General features: G+C 37.4%; 1 protein-coding gene across 7 annotated transcripts in view; it reads left to right on the forward strand.

The window, feature by feature from the left end:
• Positions 1–24212, forward strand: part of LOC121858494 (dnaJ homolog subfamily B member 12-like) — a 63464-nt gene that overhangs the window by 26985 nt on the left and 12267 nt on the right. For all 7 annotated transcript variants that reach the window (XR_006087452.1, XR_006087454.1, XR_006087456.1 and 4 more), the window contains exons 4-5: positions 103–240; positions 13771–14044. Coding sequence is in view for 1 of the 7 variants with exons in the window: in XM_042354929.1 (XP_042210863.1) it covers positions 103–240; positions 13771–14044 (412 nt within the window). In the remaining 6 variants the exon portion in view is untranslated. The remainder of the gene's footprint in view (positions 1–102; positions 241–13770; positions 14045–24212) is intronic.

Here is a 24212-nt window from a genome sequence, read left to right on the forward strand (position 1 = left end):
TGTAATGCACATAAAGGGAGGTCATGGGTAAATATTTGTGTCAATGTAATCAAAGTTGCAGTGGTTTTGTTTGACACTTGGCAAATGATTTCTCTCTCACAGCTGTAGGTAATGCCTTTGCTGTACTGAGTGATGCAGAGAAGAAGAAGCAGTATGACCTTTACGGCCCAGAAGAATCCAACTCTCCTAGTCAACACAGAAACTCTTATAGTCATCACGACTTCACTCGCGGATATGAAAGTAAATGCCTGGTTTTATTTTCTGTTGTATTTAATATTATGCCTTCACTGTGTCCCTGTGCATAGCCTTCATGATGTTATACTATTGGTGCATGCTGAGAATGCCCTATTCGTTACCTCTGATAAGATCACTGCAGCCAACATCTCAAGGAAAAACAGGTGAGTGTTGTGTGTTTGATGTTTATCTCTGCTTTAAGAAGTAGCAAAAGCAGGTGCACTTGTGATAAAGGCGCCTGGACTTTGCCCAATGCTCAAGTGGCACTTAAGGTAATTTGCTTGTTATAGGAGGTGAGATTGTTTATGTCTGGTGGTGAATCCTAAGGAGGAGGACAGATACAGGAAGGTTCACTATCATAAAGAGTGAGCAATAAAATCCTAGATACAGGAATATATTTGATTGAATGGTGTTGTACGAATGTATCAATAACAGCCACTGGGGTTGTGGATAGAGTGGGTTCAAATAGGCAGAGGAGGGTGAATGATGGCTGTAATATCATTAGATTAGTAAGCAGAAAAGTAAGAATATATTATGGAGAGGAAAGACACTGAACAACTTTAATCAAGATATATGGAACATCATCATGAATGCCTCTAGTTCCCTGCTACTGGTTAGACAAGACTTGTAAATTGACCAGCTTTGTTCAATCTTTGGATAGGTTCAGTGTTTGAATTTCTTGCCTTTTCTTTAGGTCTTTCTGCAGCATAGGCATGTCATGTTTCCCGTTTATGTATATCTTGCTGTCATCTTGACCGTTAGTTACTATTGGTTATGTTCACAAGGGAAACAAATGATGGTTATTAGATACAAGACATTTCCTTAACCATAGACAACTGTTTTTATCATTGGAATCACATTTAGTTATTCACCCCATTAAAGTTTTAAAGGTTTTCTTCCTTGAATATGAATCACCAGGACCATTTGGGGAATTGTAGGCAGGGGATAGAGTTCCATATATGCACTGATACTCCTGTTGCTACGTTCTATTAGCCTTCAGACATTGCAGAGGGATAACTTCTCTACGCTTAAGCTGTGGCAGATGAGTAAGGCTCCAGTTATTTACAGATGCTCATTAATCAGGGAGAGAAACAGGTCTCATATCTCCTGGCTGCTTTTTGTTTATTTTGCTCCTTCCATTTTTCTCCAGTTCATGTTGGTTTTCAGTTGCTAAGTCAGTTCTCTCTCTAGATATATAAGTGGATTATTTTTCCCCTCGGTAGTATTAGTAATTGGTGCTTTCTTCACTGATTTTTCTATTGCTCTTTGTAGTTGGATTGCTGAAACTTTCCATCATTGGTATTCATAGGGAATTTGTGATGTACAGTCATGAACATTAATCCCTTTACACCCCTGAGGCATTGAACTACTGGAATGAACATCCAAACTGCATGTCTGCCCATAGCTAGTGCTGGGTTATCTCATTTGGGTTTGGTACCTTGTCAAAAATGCGGTGTAAAAAACTTGTTTGTGGTTGTACCCTGAGTTTTTTCAGTATTTAAAGTACAGTATGTGAAGACAGTGAAAACTTAAGACCTGTTGCAACATTTTAAATATATTCCTCATGCTGCAGTTTGTTAACATGAGTGAAAAACAGATTGTTACATATTACTACAAAAGCAGTTTAGGTATTCTACTTATGTAGAGATTGGGGGAGAAATTAATGAAAATATTGAATTAAGGGGAAAGAGGGAGGTGGAATGTATACGGTAGGGAGAGGGACGATTAAATAGGTAGAAGATATATTTCCCTTGTTACACTGAGTCAAGCTGTTTCTAGAATTCTTTAATATATAGCTGATCCTAACTTGCAAATACAGTACAGGATACTGTACAGTGCTGTATTATTGATTCCAGGGTGGTTTATATGTGTAATGAATGTTTGGGTAAATTACAGTATGAATAAAATAAGTGGAACTCTGAATAGACTACAGTATAGTATATCCAAAGATACAGTTGCAAGGATACATTTAGAGACTACATTTTGTGTGTTTGTGTTTGAGTGTGTTAAATGTCTTGGTGGAATAATTTACAGAAGTGTATGAGAGGAACTGATATGAGACAATAAATTGGAGAAGGGCAAACTCGCCACTCTCCCAAAAAACTTTTTTCTATGGTACTGTACCAGAAAATTTCATCCACACGCTATGTGATGGTGAGGTCTCCAGAGTGGAAATTTGCCTTTATCCACTCTAAATTACCATTAGTTAGGAATGGTGGAATGGACATGTGACTCCAGGGAATACAGAAGACAATAATTTCTGTAAACATTGATGTGGCTAGTACACCATTATCATATTAAATGCATCATGTGTACTGGGAGTTGGAGAGTCCGTCATGTTTTTCAAAGGATGAGTGCACAGATAGTTTGTAAATGTGTATATGTGTGTGTGTGTGTGAGATAAACACCTTGGCTGAAAATTTACTGGAGTACTGTATTTAAAAGAACTACGTGTGTAGAGGAGATTCCTTATATGTGCAGTATTTGGTATTCCCCTCTGACAGTTGTGTTGGTAACCTGGGGAGGCTCACCCATCAGTAGGGGCTGGTTATCTTCTAACCCTTTTGTTGTAGGGTGTAAAAAAGCCCACACCCAGTGTAATTATGAAAGAAAAAGAAATATTGTAATGTGTAAAAAGATTATTCTGTTGAAAATAAATAACAATGAACCTGTACTATACCATTTTGCTATCTATTTCACAAAACATATGCTACCACATAAACACTTCTTTTCAAGTAATTGACTGAGAAGAGTATTACTGTCACTGACAGGGAATCATCAAGCCTTCAAAATCCTGTGGCAGGACCATCAACCAGCACTGTGCCGTGATGTTATCTTACTGTAGGACCCCTGTGAAAACAGGCAGTGTCTGGAACAAAATGCTAATTTTTATTTGTTCAGTGCTTTAGTTAAGATTTATTAACAGTACTGATTGACTTTCGTGTATTTAGTGCTAGTAGAATACTTCTACAGGTATATCAGTCATGGGTTTTTAGAGTTGGAGTTTACTCAAAGAAAGTTATTCAAGACTGTGTACAAACAGTCTGTCTGTGTGGGGCAAACATCTTAGTTGAAGAATTTGTTGAATGTATGAGAGAACTAGAAATAGATATGAAGAGGAGGTGTGTCATGTGTGCTGGGAGAGGAGAGTGTGTCTAGACAGTTAATATGTGTATGGAAGTGCAGATGTTTGTGGATGTATGCTTGTTCTTTTGTTTTTGTTTTTTATTGCGGTTTGTGTTGAAGTTCTGGAGGGTGAAAGTCAGGGAGCATGTATATATGTGTGTGTGTTTATTTAATGTTTTGCAAGGTGTTTTTTTTTTTATTGATTTCATTCACAATTATTCTTTGGTGAAGATTTGCATTGCAAGATTTTTTTTTAGTTAATTTGTGTTTTTATTATTTTGAACCAACAGTATGTGAATGTTGTACAGTATAAGTTGATTACTTTTTTCTGTTGACAATTTTTGCTTATTGACAAGGTTGTTGTGAGTTGCTCAACAGACACACTTTGGTTCATCTGAGGTTAAAGGTTGGTTGTGAAGGTTTACATTGAGGTTAACTTGTAGAAGCCAGTAGGTAAGTGTAACTGAAAATGGAGTGAGGTTTATAGCTTGGTGCGGGGCTGCTGCGATGTGCTATTTTTATTGCAGGCTCCCCCAAGACGAGACAGCAGGCCATGCTGCTGACGTTCATGGGCATGGTTATACACTACATGCAAATGTTGGTGCTATTGGTGCTGTTGCTGTTGCTGGCCTTCTGGCTCTGCATAATGGTCGCCCTCTTGCAGAAGGATAAGTTTGACCCCTTCTGGCCCATGAAGCAGATCAATGACCCTTTCACGCGCAGGTCAGCAGCCCCGTCCAGCCATACCCTTCAAGAGTCTTGCTGTCATTCTGTTTATCTTTTCTGGAGAACAAGAAACTTGTCATATTTCTTGTATAAGATTTGATGAATTATGTTCAGCTGATAGTTAATTAGTTAGTTATAAATTATTAAGTGTTCGTGTTTGTCTCTTGACAGTCAGCTGGCTCATAAAGTGAAGCATTTCATTCATTTATGAAATTGATTATTAAAACTTATCATTGTAGATTCCTTACTGCTTTTACTTGCAGGTCAGGACCAAGCATATTCCCTTAAATAAATTTTTCCCCCAAGGATTGGTATAAGAAAAGATTTAACTCCAATTTGATTATTTTGCATGATACTTTATGGCAAGTCATATGGGAGTAAATACTGCAGAAACATTATAATAGTACAGTACCTTCAGATAAAAATAGAACACAATAATTATACTTACCGAATTTTATGGCATATAAGACACACCCTGTTTCAGCAGGGAATGTTTAGGAAAAAACTTGTGTGTAATTTCCTCGTGTAGCCATAGTTTTTTTTTAATGGTATATACACTACCGGTAAACGTGAGGAATAATTAAAAATAATACCAATAATTACGCTAGAACAAAAAAAATTTATTCCCATTTGGCTGGACAACAAAATTAAACAATAGTTTCACTACACATGGGAGACAGCTCCGAACAGTTGAGATCCCTCACTTTCCCTTCCTCATAACACATGAAGAAATATTTCTCCCTTATTGTGTGTTTGACCTAATGATACAGTATTTTCTCAAATTAACGAAGTAATTCAAGCCACTCCTTTCTGTTATTTTCGCTCAATTTAGTGAGTTAGTTCATTAAATCAAGCATGTTTCCGTTTAATTTCCGATCAATCAAACTTTGTTATTTTCGTTCAATTTAGTGAAGTACAATAGTTCACTAAATCGAGTGTGATTCTGTTAAATTTAGCTCCAAATGCGTTGCTTGGCGCATGGGATTTTTTACATCCTCTTAGTTTGTGTCCTGCTGCAACCTTGTGTTGTTCACTGCTACCTCTCGGTCAACTAACTACTAACTACTGTGCTTAGACATCATGCCAAAAGTCTTTCAGAAGTTTCAGAATGGAAATGGTGGTGGGGAGGGAGGGGGGGGGGAGTCAAAAGAGTGCGGTTATCAATTGGAAAAAGTTTGGAAGTTATAGAACAATTTTAAAACAAACACCGAACCCCCTAATTTAAGGTAAGCCATTAATAATGTTTCTATGTACATATCATGTGTCTGAGGTGTCTCCGTAGGTGTGAGCGTATTATCAGAATTAATCTCAATTTAGCGAACTAGTTTACTAAATCGAACGAAAAATAGCGGAAAAAATTCCTTCTGCTAAATCGGGTCAGATTCCGTTAAATCAAGAGTATACTGTTATTATTTCTTTTGCTTTTTTTCCCACACTATGTATGTAGGATTGTGTCTACAAGTAAATTAGTAAAAAAAAAAATAACAAGAAAGTTACGTATACAGTGGGGTATGCTATAACGAACGTAATTGGTTCCAGAACCTCGTTCGTTATAGCATTCGTTCATTATAGGATTAATCCGTTCCAGGCCCCCAAATACAACCGCTTAACACTGAAAAAATTCTGTGGAAAATGTAAAAAATACGGTACTCTATCTTACCTTAGTATTATTCAGCATGCAGGTACCCCTAAACACTGGCACATCACTATCACTTCCACTGGGAGTCTTGGCTTTAAGGTCCTCAAACAATTGTCTGGCCTTCTCACAAATTATAGCTTCACTAATGTTACCACCTGCCATTTCTTTCTCCTTTATCCACACTAAGAGTAAATTTTCCATCTCTTCAATCACATTACACCTTGCTTTGCTAAGTCTAAAGATTCCCTTAGCCACTTGCACAGTTTTTAACTCCTCTTTATTCTTCAAAATCGTACATATAGTCGATTTAGCCATCCCATATTCATCACTAAGTTTCGCAATGCTTCTTCCATTCTCACGTTTCTTTATAATTTCTTTCTTAGTTTCAAGGGTTATTAGCTTTCTCACTCGCTTTGGACGACTCATTGTTACAATTGTATACTTGTATAACAAAATAGTTATACAAATAATGCGAATTTCCACATCAAAAGACGAAATTTCAACAATAACAGTGGTGCACTGGCTACACAATGAGACAAAGATGGCGCCTGACGCTCTTGTTGTGGGTCGCGGTACAACAATATTCATGCGCCAGGCGAAATAGTCCCGTATTCATCCGCGTTCGTTGTAGGAGTTGCGTTCGTTATAGCATTCTCAATTTTATAGGTAAAACCGTTCGTTATAGGAATATTCGTAGTAGGATCCGTTCGTTATAGCATACCCCACTTTTACCTGAAATTACGAGTTGAAAAATAACCATAACATAGCTTACAGCTAGGCCTGGTAGCCTGGTGGTTACAGTAATGAGTCTAACTTGGCTACAATGCCTCCAACAATGTTAACAGACACAAATGTGAAAACAAATATATCCGTACATATACACTTGTATCAAGTATGTGTAGACTTAAAGATAATTTGGCATGTATAACATTAATAGATACTGTAATAATAATGCTTGTAAGAGTTCAGAAATGGTTACTGCTTAGCTCTGAAGAGTTGGATGCCTGTTGTACAGACTTTAATTATCTTGGGTTATCATCATCAGCACAGTAGTTATGAGTCCAGATTTTATATTTACAATAATTTTTTTTTTAATTATTGTAATTAAAATTAATAATAATGCATTTAAGTAACCTATAACGTATTCTTAATTCTGGATTTGGACTAGGTAGAATTTAGCCTATTGGAGACAGCAACTGGGGGTATTTATTAGTCTACAGGAGACTGTAACTTCACATATTGGACACAGGCTGATTTTTTTAGCCCTTTTTTTTTCAGAAAAATAGTGCATCTTATTTGCTGTAAAATGTTGTACAGTATGTAAAATATTTTGGCTACATTTCTCCTACCCATAAGCAATAATATTTATGAATTAAACAGATTTTTTTTTTTTTTTTCAAGAATAACAATTGAAGTACAGTACTGTATAGTAGTTATGTAACCATAGAAATATTTCTTGCTCTTAAATATAAAGAAACTGTAAATATAAAGCTGATCTACAACCCTTTATTATTAATGTGTGCATAATAATAGTCAAACCCTTGAATATTGTACGATAAAGCAACTACAGTGACATCTTCATTAGCCAGAACAATTGGTGCAGAGCACTTCTGGGCATGAGAGATTTCCGGGTTATGAGACGACGACTCTCAAACTCTGTAAAATATCCCTCATCCCGGAATTTTCCGGGTAACGGAAAAATGTTCTTGGAAGTTCCAGAGATTGCCCATTACATCATATCTCGAACCCGGAAAAATTTCTCCCATCCCGTGAATTTTCCGGGTATTGGAAAAATTTCTAGAAACTTTCCGGAAAATTTGCCCCTCGGAAATTCATTCCCTAAGCTGGAATTTTCTGAAAAATTCCAGCTTTGGGAATGATTTTCTGAGAAAATTTCAATTCTGGCTTTCGAAGAGTTCCAGGTTTGAGGGATTCCAGCTAATGGAGATATTACTTATATCATCGGTCATCACAGACTCTTTTCCCTCTCTGGATGCTCTGACAAACACATTGTCATTGCTTCACTGTTTACATTTTAGCTCCACTTTCTTGCTTACTGTCAGAGTAGCTTGTCTATATTTTGCACTACCGGACTTGAGGCTAAGCAATCCATTGATTTATTTTAAAGACATTGTTAACACTGAGGCATGAAACACAACAATCAAAGCATGAGAGCAATGTTAGCTGGGCCGGTGTCAACAGGTGGATTGAGTAGTGACTAGGGAGGGGGGAAGGCCAAAGATAACCCATCTTTTCAAAAGCACCAAGTGTAGGTAGCAGAACACCTCCATTTTCAAGAATTGGTATTTCTATTAAATTAACTACAGTACAGTATACATAAAATTGGTATTTTATTGTATACTGCAACTCTTTTGACTTGAAGAGGTTGTTCTTAGTCCATATGTTCTTTCATTCTCTCTGTTGTTATTTTTAGGATCATTAGGTAACATAAACCATGATCATAAGGTAATGGGAAAAAAATAATTATCATTCTTCAATACAAATGGGTTGGCAAAAAAGTTAGTAAAAGGATTAATGGATAAGCCAGTGTAAAGGGAACTTAATCAAATTATGTAGTTGTGATGTGAGAGGCATAAAATAATCCCCAGAAGGACTGCAGTGAACCCTCGGAAGTCCAGAACCAATAAGCCTGGATTTTGGATAGTCCGATCCCTTAAATATATTTCATTTGAAATTCCCACCAGCGGGTAACCCTTGGCCTCTTTCCTCCTCTCGGACCCATGAGTGAGCACGTTATTCCCCCACTCTTAGAATGGACTCGTCCATAATGCTGCATTGTGATTGGTTAGCTTTAAGTTCAACACACACTCAGCCACAGATAAATAGGAAGATTTTTAGGTAAAGATAATTCTAACAATGTTGATGGTAATCCTCCCAGGAATAGAGCAGAAGATGAACGTGTATTGCTTCAGCCATATGTTACATGCATGCACAGACACACCTGCCTGCCGCAGTTCATCTCGGTCTCTAGTACAGCTCCCCGACTTACGGCGGGGTTAGGGACCCAAATCCAGGTCGTAAGTCGAAATGGTCATAAGTCAAAATGCTTAAATAATACATAGAAAATCTAAAATGGGTGTCTCTTTTTCTTCTCAGCACCACAACTCTCACTTTTAAGCTTGCCAGCCATGTTAAAGTGAATTACAAACGAAAATTTTGTCAGTACACAGCGCAATCACTGACGTTGGGACTCGAAAATACGTAATTTGAAAAAAATTTGGTATGATTGAGGCAGGTCGTAAGTGCGGGTGGTCGTAAGTTCTGGTGCCCTTATTATAGAATGGATGTCAATTCACTGGAGTCGGTGCAGCGAAGAATGACGAAAATTATTCCGGGACTTAGAAACCTTCCATATCAAGATAGGTTAAAGAAACTAAACTTGCATTCCCTAGAAAGACGAAGAGTGCGGGGAGATATGATAGAAGTATTTAAGTTAGTGAAAGGAATCAATAAAGGGGATATAGATAAAGTTCTTATAATTTCCAAGCAGGATAGGACTCGGAGCAACGGATTTAAGTTGTTTAGGTTTAGGAGGGAGATAGGAAGAAACTGGTTCACAAATAGGGTGGTGGATGAGTGGAACAAGCTTAGCAACTTTGTAATAAGTGCTGGAACGCTGGAAAGTTTTAAAAGGAGGCTAGATAGATTCATGGACGATAGAGAGTGGTGGAAACTCTCGACAGGAGCTGCCATGCACAGGCCAACTGGCCTATTGCAGACTCCTTATTTTCTTATGTTCTTATGTTATGTAAGTCAAGTAGGTTGAAGTCGGGGAGGAGCTGAATTTTGAAGTAAAATTACAAATTATACTGTATTGTATATTTTCGGTTACGTATTGTATATTTTACTGAATATTATTAATGATGAAACATATATCAAAAGAGGCCGATCATACGAGAATATAATAAAGAATAAATAAAAACAAATCGATGAATATGCAACACCGGTCAGTCCCCCCCCCCACGTCCAGCACATTTACACGTGGAGTGTCATCTCGTACCTATTAGCTCTCATTAGGCTTTTATCATATCTGGTTAGACTACTATACAGTATCTCCAGTAAAGATAATACAGTATATATTTTATTAATAAATAAGATAATATTTTGATAAAAATCAATTCTTCTTTAATGAATTGTATTAATGTACAAAAAGGAAAAATGTAAAAGGAAACACTCATGATATTTACTGTACATTAAAATACAATTTTAAGGGTCATTGGGGAGCAAGTGGGTGGCAGCTTAGTGCATAGTGCTTCCCAGAACCCCCATTTGGTAAAAGTCCTGACAATTGGCCAGTGCGGACTTTTGAGGGATTACTGTACTACTGACCACCGAGCATCACTCACTATGTAGGTGAACCAATGCTGTTAGTTTTTTAGTTGTTTGATCACTTGTTGTAACATATCTTGGACAGGTTAAAATAGGCTTTAGTACAGCGCTGTATACTGTACCATTACCCTTGAATAAGTAAAGTAATTAGGTCCAGTCAACATCAAATTAGACCCAATTCACTTTGAATTGCTACATAGACACAATATTGTAATGCGTAACTTAGACCCCCCCCCCAAAAATATCCTCTTCATTAATTCCAAACTGACTTCCCCATTTTCTGTGGTGCACTGTCTCCTTAATACTCCCTCACCTTCCTTGTCACCCTGTGCTGCATGGTGACACATCCTATTTGCCTCAGCATGATCAATAATATAGAAACTATATTCCTCTACAGTTCTCTTCAAAAATGACACCACAAAGACATAGGTGGGAGGTCCTTGAGTTCTAGTGGGGCTGCAGCTGCATGCCACAACAAGGGTGACCACCTGCAGTATACCCAACTTGTGTATCTAAAGGGTGACAGGTTTCAGTCCAACCTCACGCCACATAGTGGTTTTATCCTCAAAACATATTCACACACAGCCACGGGACAGTAAAAAATTCCTGAGAACTGTTGCTTCCTATGTAAGGGAATATTGTAAATTTGTTGTTTATTCTTTTATATTTTCGTTTAATGTTGCTGCCTATCCACTATCTGGGGCCTTAGAGAAGGCTGACCACAAAGTGCTAATTATCTGCACTACATTACCTGAGGAAGCACCACAATTAATTTCCTTCCTTATATCAAGTACAGTACATTTTGTATGAGCTTATCATATTTTAGTATTACTGCATGTCTCCCTAATGGTGTGGAGCTTTGTGAGCCGATATGGGTATAGTTTTGCAAGCAGTACTCGCTTACACTGACAGTACTGTATACCAGTCACACATTGACTCCTCTGTAGGGAATTGTACTTTGGACCAATAGAATACCATCCCAGGGACACCATAGAAGAATATGTTTTGTAAGGCAGTAAGATGGAATGCATGTGGGAGAATGTGTGGTAAGGCAGTTAGGAGGAATGAGTGAAAATATATGCGGGAGAATACAGTGGTCCCTCGGTTAACGAAATTTTGGTTAACAAATTACCTTCCATAAGAATCTTCAATTCGGTTAACGAAAAAAGATTTGATTAATGAAACCCTTACGAAAATCACGTTTTGTTTTGAACATCAGCTGATAAGCTGAGGAGGTACTCAGCCAATTCAGTGATCTCTTCTATGTTTACATCCAAATTAATCACTATCTTATAAGAATTCCAGCAATGCAAATTAAATTCACCCTGGTCACTTCTATTAAATTTTATGAGCAAAAAACAAAAACTCAATCTAAAGGACATAATTTAACAATTAAATACTTCACACCACAGGAGCCAACTGTCAAACATGTCACTGTCACCCCTCCCTCCCAACCCCCCACCTTCCCGAGAAACGTTTGGGGAAAAGCACTAGGCTTACAGGTTTAATAATAAATAATATCTTAGACTAAAGTTAGGAGAATATAATTGGCATTGCTGGATTCCTTGCAAGACGGCGAATAATTTGAATTAAACGTCATATATTTTGCACAAAAGATAAAATTTTTGCTCTCTCTAATAAAATTCTTAAATTAGATCTAAAATTTGTATGTCTAATGCAAATTATAGCTTGTTTATATTCAAATTAATCACTATCTTATAAGAATTCCAGCAATGTAAATTATATTCGGGCCGGCTAATTTCTATGAATTTTATGAGCTAAAAACAAAAATGTCAAGTAAATAAACAAATTATACTTCACCAGACACTATCTGTCAATCAAAATACACCTCACCTCCGGCTCCCCCCCTCTTCCCACGCTTGCTGGCTCCCTCCCTCCCTCCCAACCCCTGCCTTCCCAGACAAAAGTTTTGTGTTTTCTTTAGGCTTTAAAGTGTTTATTTTATATAATATCTCAGACTAAAGTTAGGAGAATATAATTTGCATTGCTGAAATCCTTGCAAGACAGCGAATAATTTGAATATAAACGTCATATATTTTGCACAAAAGATAAAATTAATCACCTGTATCACATTACAGTAGTGATTTAAGAGTTCTAGTGTATATGTATGATATATATAGTGATTTAAGGGCGATTTAGGGGAATTTCAGGAGTGTTTCTGACTTTATGCATTTTTGTCTTTACTTTGTATATACTTTTCTGCGAGCTGGAACCAATTACCCAATATCCCACTGAAACAATGGTTTCGGTTAACGAACGACCTTCTGGAACGAATTGTTTGTTAACCGAGGGACCTCTGGATGTCTGTTAAGGCAATAAGGAAGAATGAGGGAAAATGTCTGGTAAGGCAGAAAGGAGGAATGTGTGAGAAGATATGCAGGAGAATGTGTCTGGTAAGGCAGTGAGGAGGAATGTATGAGGCAGAGTTTGTTTTCCTCTTAATACCTTTTACCCTGCACAGTAATAGAAAGGATTTACACAAATGAAACAAGTCTCACATACATACAGTAACTGTTTCCCATTATAGTTGTCCTGCTTACTCCTATTACAGATATGGCTTAAGGTTTAGCAGATCACAACAGCAGAAAGATTTTAAGAAATGAACTGCCTGGAAAGGTGTTCATATTGACCACTATTATGTTAAAATCTTGTAGATATAGATTTGTGCATAGACCATCTGTTGAAAAGCTGTAAGTTACTCTCGGTTGATAACATGGATCTCACCTTACAGTGCAGTCTTCTTATAACATCCTGCAGTATTTCTTCTCTATTATTATTTTTTTCATTAACTAGTTAACTACAACTAATAAAGAAAAATATATTGTGTGAATTTTTTTATGAACGGGTTTCTTCCACTGTTACAGTATAGCACTCACAACCTGGCTCAAGTTTAACCAGCTTTGGGACAGCTGTTGTAAATACCCTGTATGTTAGATAAAGTCTGATGCAACAACCACTTATTTGTACAGTACAGTACGGTTCAATGTTTCAACCATGCCATACAGTATTTTTTATTTTATGGTTGCCAGATTGTGATTCATTTCATACTACACAAGATACAAGTACAGTGATATCCCCATTAGCCGGAACAATTGGTGCAGAGCACTTCCGGGAAAGAGAGATTTTCGGGTAACGAGACGACTCTCTCAAAGCCGGAATAAATCCCTCATCCCTGGAATTTTCCGGGTAACGGAAAATTTTTCTTTGAATTTCCATAAAATGCACCTGATTTTCATCTATCAGACCCAGAAAAAATTCCCCCATCCCCAGAAGTTTTCGGAAAATGTGCCCCACGGGAAATCTTTCCCAAAGCCGGAATTTTCCGGAAAATTCCGGTTTTGGGAACGATTTTCCGAGGTACAGTAATTTCAATTCAGGCTATCGGAGAGTTCCGGGTTTGAGGGATTGCGGCTAACGTAGATATTACTGTACTGTGCAGTACTGTATTGTATTAGTGGATGATAACACACTTTATTTTTCATGTTTAACATTGTTGTCTGTGCCATATTCAGGACACATAGTAAAAATATGTAAGATATGTTTGTGTCATGGCACTAATACAGAGCAAATTTTGGATAACCAATATAATTTGTAAAGAAAATAATAGATAATAATTTTCCTGTTTAGTATTTGAATACATTGCTATGATCATTAACTTTTTCATTTCTTTCCAGGTGACATGACTGCAGAGGAGCTTTTCAACATGTTCTTTGGTGGAGGCTACCCTGGTGGCAACGTGTATGTGCGCCGTGGTGGCCGTTGGGAGCGAGCGGGGGCTGGCGGTCGGAGCTACAATTCCCAGCGAGGGGCCCAGCACCAGGCTGCTCATGCCGAGCAGTCCAACCTCTCCGTGTTTCTCCAGCTGATGCCGCTCCTTCTGATCCTCCTACTGTCATTAGCATCATCCTTGCTGTCCTCGGACCCCACCTACTCACTATCGCCTACCAGGTTAATAGTCTTCCTCTTTATTTGTAAAGTGTTGCTGAGTAGATAGCACACCTCTTTTTACCAAAGCCTTGTATTTATTTACATTAATAAGTACAGTATTGATATAATTCGTGATGGTGTAAGTGTTGTGGCGAATCACGAATATAAACAGTACTGAGGGGTATACTCTATGCACCTTTGGTGACAAATTACATGAAGAATGAGTATTCTATATTTTTATTCATTAAAAGTTACTGTACTTATATTTATTCATGATACTATATATCTTTAAGTTTCCATGGTTTCTTAGTGTATACGTATATTTTTTACTTGATCCTATATTTAAACTATTTTTCGTTGCCAAAGTTTTTTTTTATAATGTGTAGGGATGTGAACATTTATCGTAGGAAAGGAGAAGAGCTCAACACATGATGAAAACAGCTACTCACAGGATGTTGCCTATTATCTTTTCTTGAGTTAGTACACTGATTACTTATATTACTCCACTGAAGTATATAAGCAGTTGAAATTTTTATTTATCCTGTTTAACTCGCAATGAGTTTTGGGTGAATACTTGTATACTGTTTCTTGTGAGTTTTGGTGCAGTCATTCAGCCATGTTTAAATGGGAATGGAGTAAGATAGAAAGATGAATAGACAAATAGAATAAAGTTGAATGGTAAAGTCAGCCTCAAGGATCCAGCTCTGACCATGATTTATATGGAGAATTGGCGGAGTGATTCATAGTACAGGTTGTACCTCTCTAGTCCGGCATTCTGTGGGTCCGGAAACTCCCGTGGTCCGGAACGATTTTAGTTTGTCCAATAGGTAGATAGGCAGCTTTTTTTTTACTTATCTAAATTATTATTATTATTACAGGAGTATTAAAATTTTGCCCCTCAGGCCCCAATGTGGGTCAGTGACCTATGCCCGGGTGGGCTAATCCCCATAAAAAAAACAACAAAGCCGCGGGAAATTAAGGTTTGTTTACATCCGGCAGTTCGGCTGCTCTCTCTCTCACTGCTTGTCTATACAGAGTACAACATTTAACCCTTCAATATCTATGAGCAGTAAATAAGTGTTGCTTTCATATTCTTATGTAGAGTAATGACGATATGTTTTCACATGGTGCGCACTTACATACGCGCAGTCTCACTTTTTTTTACCATTAATGGTTAGCTACTTATATTGTTCCATTTATTAACATTAAATAACATTACAGGTACTTCAAACAACCATATTAATTTTCTTACATTAATTTTACTACAGCTACAATCAGGGTCTTATTTTCTTCAGTTTTATATGTAGAACCAATCAGTCACTGGTTTTGTAAGCTTTAACATAAACAATGCCGGCAGCCGTCTCGTCTCCTCGTGTGTTTTAATATTCCACGTATTATTAATAAATTGTATTGTTAATTTTGCACACACAAACATTAATTCAATAAAAACAAATTCAGAAACATTAATTAAAATATATATGAACAGTAAATAAGTGTTGCTTTCATATTCTTATGTAAAGTAATGACGATATGTTTTCACGTGTGCACACTTACATACGCGATCTCTCTTTTTTCTTTACCATTATCGTTAGCTACTTCTATTGTTCCATTTATTAACATTAAATAACATTACTTAAAACAACCATATTAATTTTACTACAGCTACAACCAAGGTCTTATTTTCTTCAGTTTTATATGTAGAACCAGTCAGTCACTGGTTTTGTAATCAACGAAAACAATGCTGTGTCATTTCCTCGTGTGTTTTAATAATCTATGTATTATTAATGAATTGTATTGCTCATTTTGCACACATAAACATTAATTCAATAAAAAAGACATTCAGTAATAAACAATAATGAATCTTTTGTACATAAGAGAAATGACGCTGTTTACACGATTATGCACGTCGTCTGCACGTTGGCGGGCTGTTCAAACCCGTCGAAATTCAAGTTTCCGCCGTCAAAATTTTTTTTGTTTTTTTGTTTGTGTTTCAATAAAATACGTTGAATTAAAAACTCGCGAAATTTGAGAAGCTATATTACGACATTTAACCCTTCAATATGTCTTCAAAAAGACCATGATGCAGAGAAAGTGGTGCTAGTGCTTCTAAGCATAAGCACAAGTCACTATCTGTCCAGGAAAAGGGTGTATTTCCATGGTCCAGAAATTTCCATGGTCCGGCACCGGTCAGGTCCCGAGGTTGCCGGACTAGAGAGGTACAACCTGTAGTATCTTTGCAATTGGTTCTTTTTATTCTGTTGAGACTCAGCAGTGGCCAGCCTCTACTGGGTGCTGTGAGAGAATGTCTTACCTCTCCCTGGCAGAGACTCCAACCGTTTCTTTTGAGTGTTCTGGCTACATGATGGGAATTATTTTTATTTAGACTTGTTTTCACAATTCTTGCTGTTCAGCTGGTTTATATTAGCAGCGACTCCTTGTACAACAAGTAAGTTTGCTAATTGAAGTTTTGTCTCATTCCACCACAAAGTTTAAAATCATGATATTTATTTCTCCATTTCTGTAAGTGTTTGACCATAGTCATTACATTATTTGATAATTGTTTGTGTCAGTATTAGCCTGCACATGCAGCAGCATTTGTTACTCGTTACCTTACCACCACCTCTGTGATATAGTACTGTAGTGCTGCTTTTTCATCTCTTTTTTGCTTTTGCTTCTCTACTCTAGTGAATCATTTTACCTTAATAATAACTAGTTCTTTATTTTACTATTTTTTTTTAGTTTATTTAAAGTGACACCTCAGTTTAAGGGCTAATTCAGGGATAAAAGTAGACATGGGTGTTATTTGTGAAAACTGCATGCCATACCTTGCTATGCTGGGGCACGGTTTATATATTATAGATCAAGAAATAGAAGGGATATAATGATTATTCTGTATATTTTTATCAGTATTTACTGGGACTGGATATACTGTACATAAGGCACCATTATTTTGAAATGGATAGCTTGAATAGAATTAGCAGTTAGTTTTTATATGGAGAGAAAGGCAGCATGAATACCTTTTGGCTTTTAATTTACTGTTAGTGAATACAGCATGTGTTATTCCCATAATGCACTTTGTTACGGTGCTCTCATTCAGTATTTTCCTCTGTAAATTTCCTTTTTCCCTCTAGTTATTTGCTCTTTTTTCTTTTTTTTTACTGTAAGTCTTTTTAATATGTAGTGTAAAGTAAATAAATTTTGCCCTCAATCTGATGTTTCATTTCCACTTTTCTTTGATTGTTTTTTATATTTTCTCACTGAGTCATTGTAGTGATGCTTCTCTCTACTAAGTACAGTAATAGTCAAATCTTCTTGAGCAGTATTATTTCCTCCTTGAAGAGGCTCAGGTGCTAAAACAAATGTGGCAGCTGGCAATAAAACCATCATAATCTAACTAATTCTCTTTGGTTATCTTAAGGTCAAGATGGTTTGGTTAGGTTAGGTTAAGTCATGATGGTTTGTGTCATCTGCTGCCATAAGTGTTTTAGTGATGTACCCTCTCTAGAGATGAAGAAAAAGAATATTGCTGTTTCAGTTCTTCCAATCTTAGGCACCCAGCATGATTAAGTCCTCAAATTCGAAAAGCCTCCAGAAATTTAATATGAAATGAAACAAAATTCCTCACAAAATATGGTGATGAAATTTAGTTTAAAGTGGCACTTGAGGCTTGTGACAATTGCTTTACTTTAATTAATTGCTAGTATTTGGTGTTTCAAGAGCTATTTCATGGTTTCATATGTGGTACAATACTGTTTTTGGAGGATGTGTTTACAAGAAATGTTAGTAGTGTGTCTATGTGACTAGAAATATCTAGTTATATATTGACTGAACTTTACAAGTGAGCCTTAGGTATTATACCAAAATTCACGTGGATTGGGAAGATAATGTTTATATCATCCCCAACCCAGGTAAGTTTTTGTACCAGGGCTCACCATCTTAAAGGTCCCATAAACACACTAATATCATCTCCTGCTCACACTCGCACGCACATGTTCTAAAAACATTATTCTTCCTCATTTGAACCTCTGAAGTTACTCATTGAATTGCATTTGATTTTCTAGCTGTAGGGAACCTTGGGAGTATGTAGGTCAGTGACATTATGATGGATTTTATAGTTGTGAAATTTTAAAAGTATTTATAATGTGGGGTGTCTGACATTGTAAGGTCATAAAAAAATGTAATCAATGAAATAACTGAAATGGAACATCAAGTTGAACTCTAAGACTTTGAAAAGATGTTGTAAATATTTGTCTTTTATTAGTTTTAAAGACATAATATTTTTTTATGTTAATATAACATAATTTTAATTACCTTTCCACACTATAATGCAGGATGGCTGAAATCAAGAGCAAATGCACACATTTATTCTTCCTGTATTTACTGCCATTCAATCATTCATACTGTTGTAATAGATGGATACTGTGTTTAGCATTCTGGTATGGGATTTATCTTCCACAACAAGACCCTAAATATTCACCTGGTTTACTCCTGTTACGTTACACAGCCTAGCATCACCCATCAACAAGACCACTTGCCCAAAAATCACTACATCTTGCTGTCCACAGATTTATGTACATTTCTGCCTCCTGGTTTGACCATCCCCTTCAATTGTAATCTCTCTCTCTCTCTCTCAAAATAATAAGAACTTTTTGCCAATCTTTCACTTTCTATTTACTCATTACTATACAGTAGCGGACAAAAGTTTGCTCACTGTGGTGAAACTGAGTCACAGGAATGAGTCTCCACACTGACTTACCCTGACTGTTTCATCTCATTTGGGGTCAATACTGCCTCTTTTTGTGTGGAAGTGAACTTTTGACCCCAACTGCACATCTATAATACCAGAGCAGTTTACTCAACACTTGTTTTCTTTCAATATTTGTCTTTCTCTGCATCCTCTTAACCACACACATTTCTCTCAAGCATTTCATTTCTGCTACTTAACCCTTTGAGTGGGACAATCGCATTACTTGAAGATACGACACTTGTAGTAATGCCACAGCTGTCAAAAAATATATGTTTTCATATTCAATCTCCCATTTTCTATACATAAAAGATAGCTAGTACTGTATTATTGTAGTAATTTATGGCTAATTACAGTATATGATGATCATACTTCTGACTTAGTTTTAGCCCATTTGAAATTGTAGAGATTGGGCATTTTTTAAATTAACTTCATGATACAGTAAATAAAGGTATTGGACCATTTATCCTGCATGCTTGGGACCTGGGGATTGCTGGATGGGGTTTTTTACCGGAATTTGGAGCACTAGGCCTCCAATGTACAAAATGTACTGTACAGTAACCCATCTGTAATTGCCTGTGAAGACTCTTGTTCAGATCACTTAATTCACCCCAAAAGGTAATTTTAACTGTAATTACTAAATGTAAATAAGTAACACTTATCAGCACTGCAGATGAAGAATGAAGCATCATAGCAGGTGACACAGATGCATGGTAGGTGACACAGATGCATGGTAGGTGACACAGATGCATGGTAGGTGACACAGATGCATGGTAGGTGACACAGAGGCATGGTAGGTGACACAGATGCATGGTAGGTGACACAGAGGCATGGTAGGTGACACAGATGCATGGTAGGTGACACAGATGCATGGTAGGTGACTCAGGCATGTAGGTGACACAGGTATGGTAGGTGACACAGGTATGGTGGGGTGAGCACAGATGCATGGTGGGTGACCTGGGCATGGTGGGCGACACCTGGAGGCATGGTGGGTGGAAACAGGGCATGATGGGTGAAACAGGCATGGTGGGTGACACAGAGGCATGATGGGTGACACCTGGGGGCATGGTAGGTGACACAGAGGCATGATAGGTGACACAGAGGCATGGTAGGTGACACAGGCATGATAGGTGACACAGGCATGATAGGTGACACAGAGGCATGATAGGTGACACAGAGGCATGGTAGGTGACACAGATGCATGGTAGGTGACACAGATGCATGGTAGGTGACACAGATGCATGGTAGGTGATACAGGTGGCCAGGTATGTCAAGATTTTCCGAGATATTTTCATATATCTCGGCATTTCCCGAGTTATACTAATACATTCCAAGACCATATCCATGCCGAGTTATATGAAATTCAAAGTTATAAAATGCCAAGTTATCGGGGGCTTACTGTACACTGTAACATTAAAACCTTAAACTGTAGGCATTAAACATCAGTAACAAAAACATATAAATAACATTAAAGAAAGCAAAAATTATATAAGTTAGTGTTCAAACTGAGTCACAGTCTCCCCTAATGCATACCTTAGTAACACAGCAGCATCCTCCGACCTCCACACACTTACCACACAGATTCATGGTCAAAAGCCTTAAAACTTTATGCCTTATAATAATTATTTATTTTAATTATTTTTGCACTTTCCATATGTAGAATTGTGTGTGTATGTAACCGAGTAAAACACCAAAAAAAAAAAAGTGAAGAAAATTATGTACTACACTGTATATCTACCCCCAATTACGAGTTAAAAATACTTTATACCCTATGATAATTACTGGAATTGTATTTATTTATTTTTTATTTTTCTATTTGCATTTTCTCGATGTAATAATGAGTGTGTAACTAGATAAAAAAAAACTATATACAGTATACAAGGTCTGTCCAAAAAGAAACAGAACTTTTTAAATAGCGGGCCAACGCAGCGTGCTCGCGATGGGAGCGCTGTGTAGCAGTGACATTGACCTGTAGTCTAACACTAGCCGCATCACGCCACGTCAATTAGTCATCGAGCTACACGTGCTAGAGTGAACGTGTGTTTAGTGCACTTGGCGATTTGTTCCAAGTTGAACAATGAAGGATCTTGAAGAGCAATGGATTTGTGTGAAATTCTGTTTCAAATTGGGAAAACTTTTAAGGAGACTTTTCAAATGTTGCAACAGGCTTATGGGGAGGATTGTTTGAGTCGTACGCAATGTCACGTGTGGTACAAGCGTTTCAAAAGGGGAAGAACATCCACCAAAGACGATCCCAAATCTGGACGTCAGAGTAACTCAAATGTGGAGGTGATGTTGATCGTCTTTTTTTATTGGAAGGGCGTCGTTCATCATGAGTTTGTTCCACGTGGTCAGACAGTCAATAAAGAGTTTTACTTGGAGGTCCTGAAGCATTTGAGGGAGGCAATGCAAAGGAAGAGGCCTGAGGTGTGGACAAACAAGACCTGGATGTTGCACCATGACAATGCACCTGCTCAAGCGTCGCTCCTTATCCGTGACTTTTTGGCGAAGCACGAGACGACTATCGTCCCCCAGCTGCCCTACTCTCCGGATTTGGCCCCTGAGGACTCTTTTTGTTTCCAAAAGTTGAAATTCACCTTGAAAGGTTGCTGAATTCAAACGATAGAAGGGATTAAAGAAAATTGGCCACGAGACCTGCACACCATCCCTCAAAACGCATTCCAGAACTGGAAAAAAACGTTGGGAGCAGTGTATCAACAGTGGAGGGGAGTACTTTGAAGGCGACAAGTCTGATTAAGTTGTAAGTAAAGCAATAAATTTGTTTTTTAAAAAGTTAGGTTTCTTTTTGGACAGACCTCGTATATCTACCCAAAATTACAAGTTAAAAAATAATCGTAACAAAGCTCACAGGTGGGATATGGTTGGAAATATCCCCACTCAACCCAGAAATTACTGTACCTGCTGCTCATTTTAAATAATTTGTTCCAGAACATGGAAATTTCAGGCTTTTGAGATGTAAGTCAAGCAATAAAAAAGTAAAAAATATTATTTTAATTTTGCCATTGCAAAATTGCAAATTGCAACTTGAAAGATATGCAGGAAATCTTATGCCGATCTCAAAAGGTTACGTTGCTGTTTCCTCTTGCATCTAAGTCTTTACTTTACACCCATATTATAATGTTGGTTTAGCAGTCCCTCTGTTTATGCCCACCTTTGCCTTCTTTAGCATGGTTCTCTCTCTCCATACACTTTTCAGTACGTACACCTACTACTGTACTACCATTCCTTTTTTTGTTCTGTTCAGTTCATCATTCAATGTTACCATTGCTGATACATTCACTCTTAGAACTCCATAGATGACCCCAAAAGAAGAAATTGAAAGGTGCGAGGTCCGAAGATCCTGGTGGCCACTTGATTGGTCCTTGTTGACCCATTTTTCATTAATTTGTTATGGTTCCCTCACCTGTAAAAGAAAAATATAAAAAACATTAATTTTCCTCTGATGCTCTACAGTACCTATGAAACACCCCGTATTATTTTTAATTTTTCCATCATTTATCCCCTTATCCTTCACCTGGTCTACTGAACACAGATGTTTATAGATACGTATGACCAAATAAGAACATAAGAATAGAGGAAACTGCAGCGGGCCTATTGGCCCATACTGGGCAGTCCAATTTACACCCAACCCCTATTGCTCATATATCCATCCAGCCGATGTTTGAAGCTATCCAGCGTATTCGAGTTAATGATGATGTTTGGTAACTTGTTTCGTTCATCCACTACTCTATTTCCAAATGAATATTTACCTATTTCACGCCTAGAATCTAAATTTGTAAAATTTAAAACCATTGTTACAGTTCGCTCCTGGTTGGATAGTTTGAGTACCTTTGTTTAGCCCTGACTTCCGTTTATACACCTCATTTATATCGCCCCTCTACGTCTCTACGTCTCTCGAGGGAGTGCAGATTAAGATGCTTTAGCCTGTCTCTGTACCCAAGGTTCCTAATGCCCGGGATTAGTCTCGTCATTCTCCTCTGAATTCTTTCTGGGTATTCTATATTCATTCTGTAGTATGATGACCAGAATTGAACTGCGTAATCCAAGTGGGGTCTCACAAGCGCAAGATATAGTAGTTTTAGGATGACTTCGCTAGTTTTGTTACTAATATTCCTTTGTATGAACCCAAGTACTTTGTTTGCCTTGTTTCGAGCAAATACTCATTGTTTACTTGGTTTAAGATTCCTACTTATCATTACCCTAAATCTTTCTCACACTCGGATTTCTCTATAACATCGTTGTTCTTCTGGTATCTGGTTTCTCTGTTTACATCTCCTAGACTAAGTACTTTACATTTGTCCACATTGAATTTCATCTGCCATTTTTCAGACCATTCGAAAAATTTGTTTAGATCTTCCTGTAGTTTTGCGGAGTCCTCGTCAGATTTAATTACACGCCCTATTTTAGTGTCATCAGCAAATTTACTCATGTTGCTGCCTACGCCGATATCTATGTCTTTTATACATATAATAAACAATAATAGTCCAAGTACTGAGCCTTGGGGTACTCCACTAGTGACATTACTCCAATCAGATTTACTGCCGTTAATGCTCACTCCCTGTAACTACGTCCTAATCTATTTTAGAATATCTTCTCCATTGCCATGAGCCTCCACTTTTTCTTATTAGTCTTTCGTGGGGAACTGTCGAAGGCATTGCTAAGTCAAGATATACCAAATCATAGTCGTGCCCCTCGTCCACTGATTCGAAAATCGCTGAAAAGAATGTTAATAGATTAGTTAGACATGAACGCCGCTTGTGAAGCCATGTTGGGAGGCATTGATCAACTTGTGCTTCTCCAGGTGATTTTGAATAGAGTTTGGAATTATTGCTTCCAGTAATTTGCCTACAATTGATGTTAAACTGACTGGACGGTAGTTAGAGGATAGTGATCTATCTCCCTTCTTGAAAATCGGTATTACATCGCTATCCTCCAGGATTCTGGTATTACATCCGGTTTTAAGGACATGTTAACAAATTTGCTAAGGGCATACTAAGCTCTTCCTTACATTCCTTTAATACTCTGGCAAATATCTCATCGGGACCTAGTGACTTATTTGGCTTTAGTTTGTCTATTTGCTTACTAACATTGTTACTAGTCACTACTCTCTCACTTAATCTATTTTCTTCACTATCTCTGCATACAGTCATTGCCTCGGGTATCATGTTTAAATTTTCGGTGTTGAAAACCGTTGAAAAATATTTATTTGGATTATTGCTCATTTCTCCATCGTTATCAGTTAGCTCGCCGGTATCTGACTGTATTGGTCCAATCTTTTCTCGTGTTTTAATTTGATACATTTGAAAGAATCCCTTGGGGTTTGTCTTCACCTCCCTTGCCACCTTCAGTTCATTATCCCTCTGCTTTTTTTATCTCGGTCTTAACCCTACCGGGCAATACCTTATAATAATCTCGGAGGTAAAC

Source organism: Homarus americanus, unplaced genomic scaffold (assembly GCF_018991925.1).
Source record: "Homarus americanus isolate GMGI-L3 unplaced genomic scaffold, GMGI_Hamer_2.0 scaffold32, whole genome shotgun sequence".
Lineage (NCBI taxonomy): Eukaryota > Metazoa > Arthropoda > Malacostraca > Decapoda > Nephropidae > Homarus > Homarus americanus.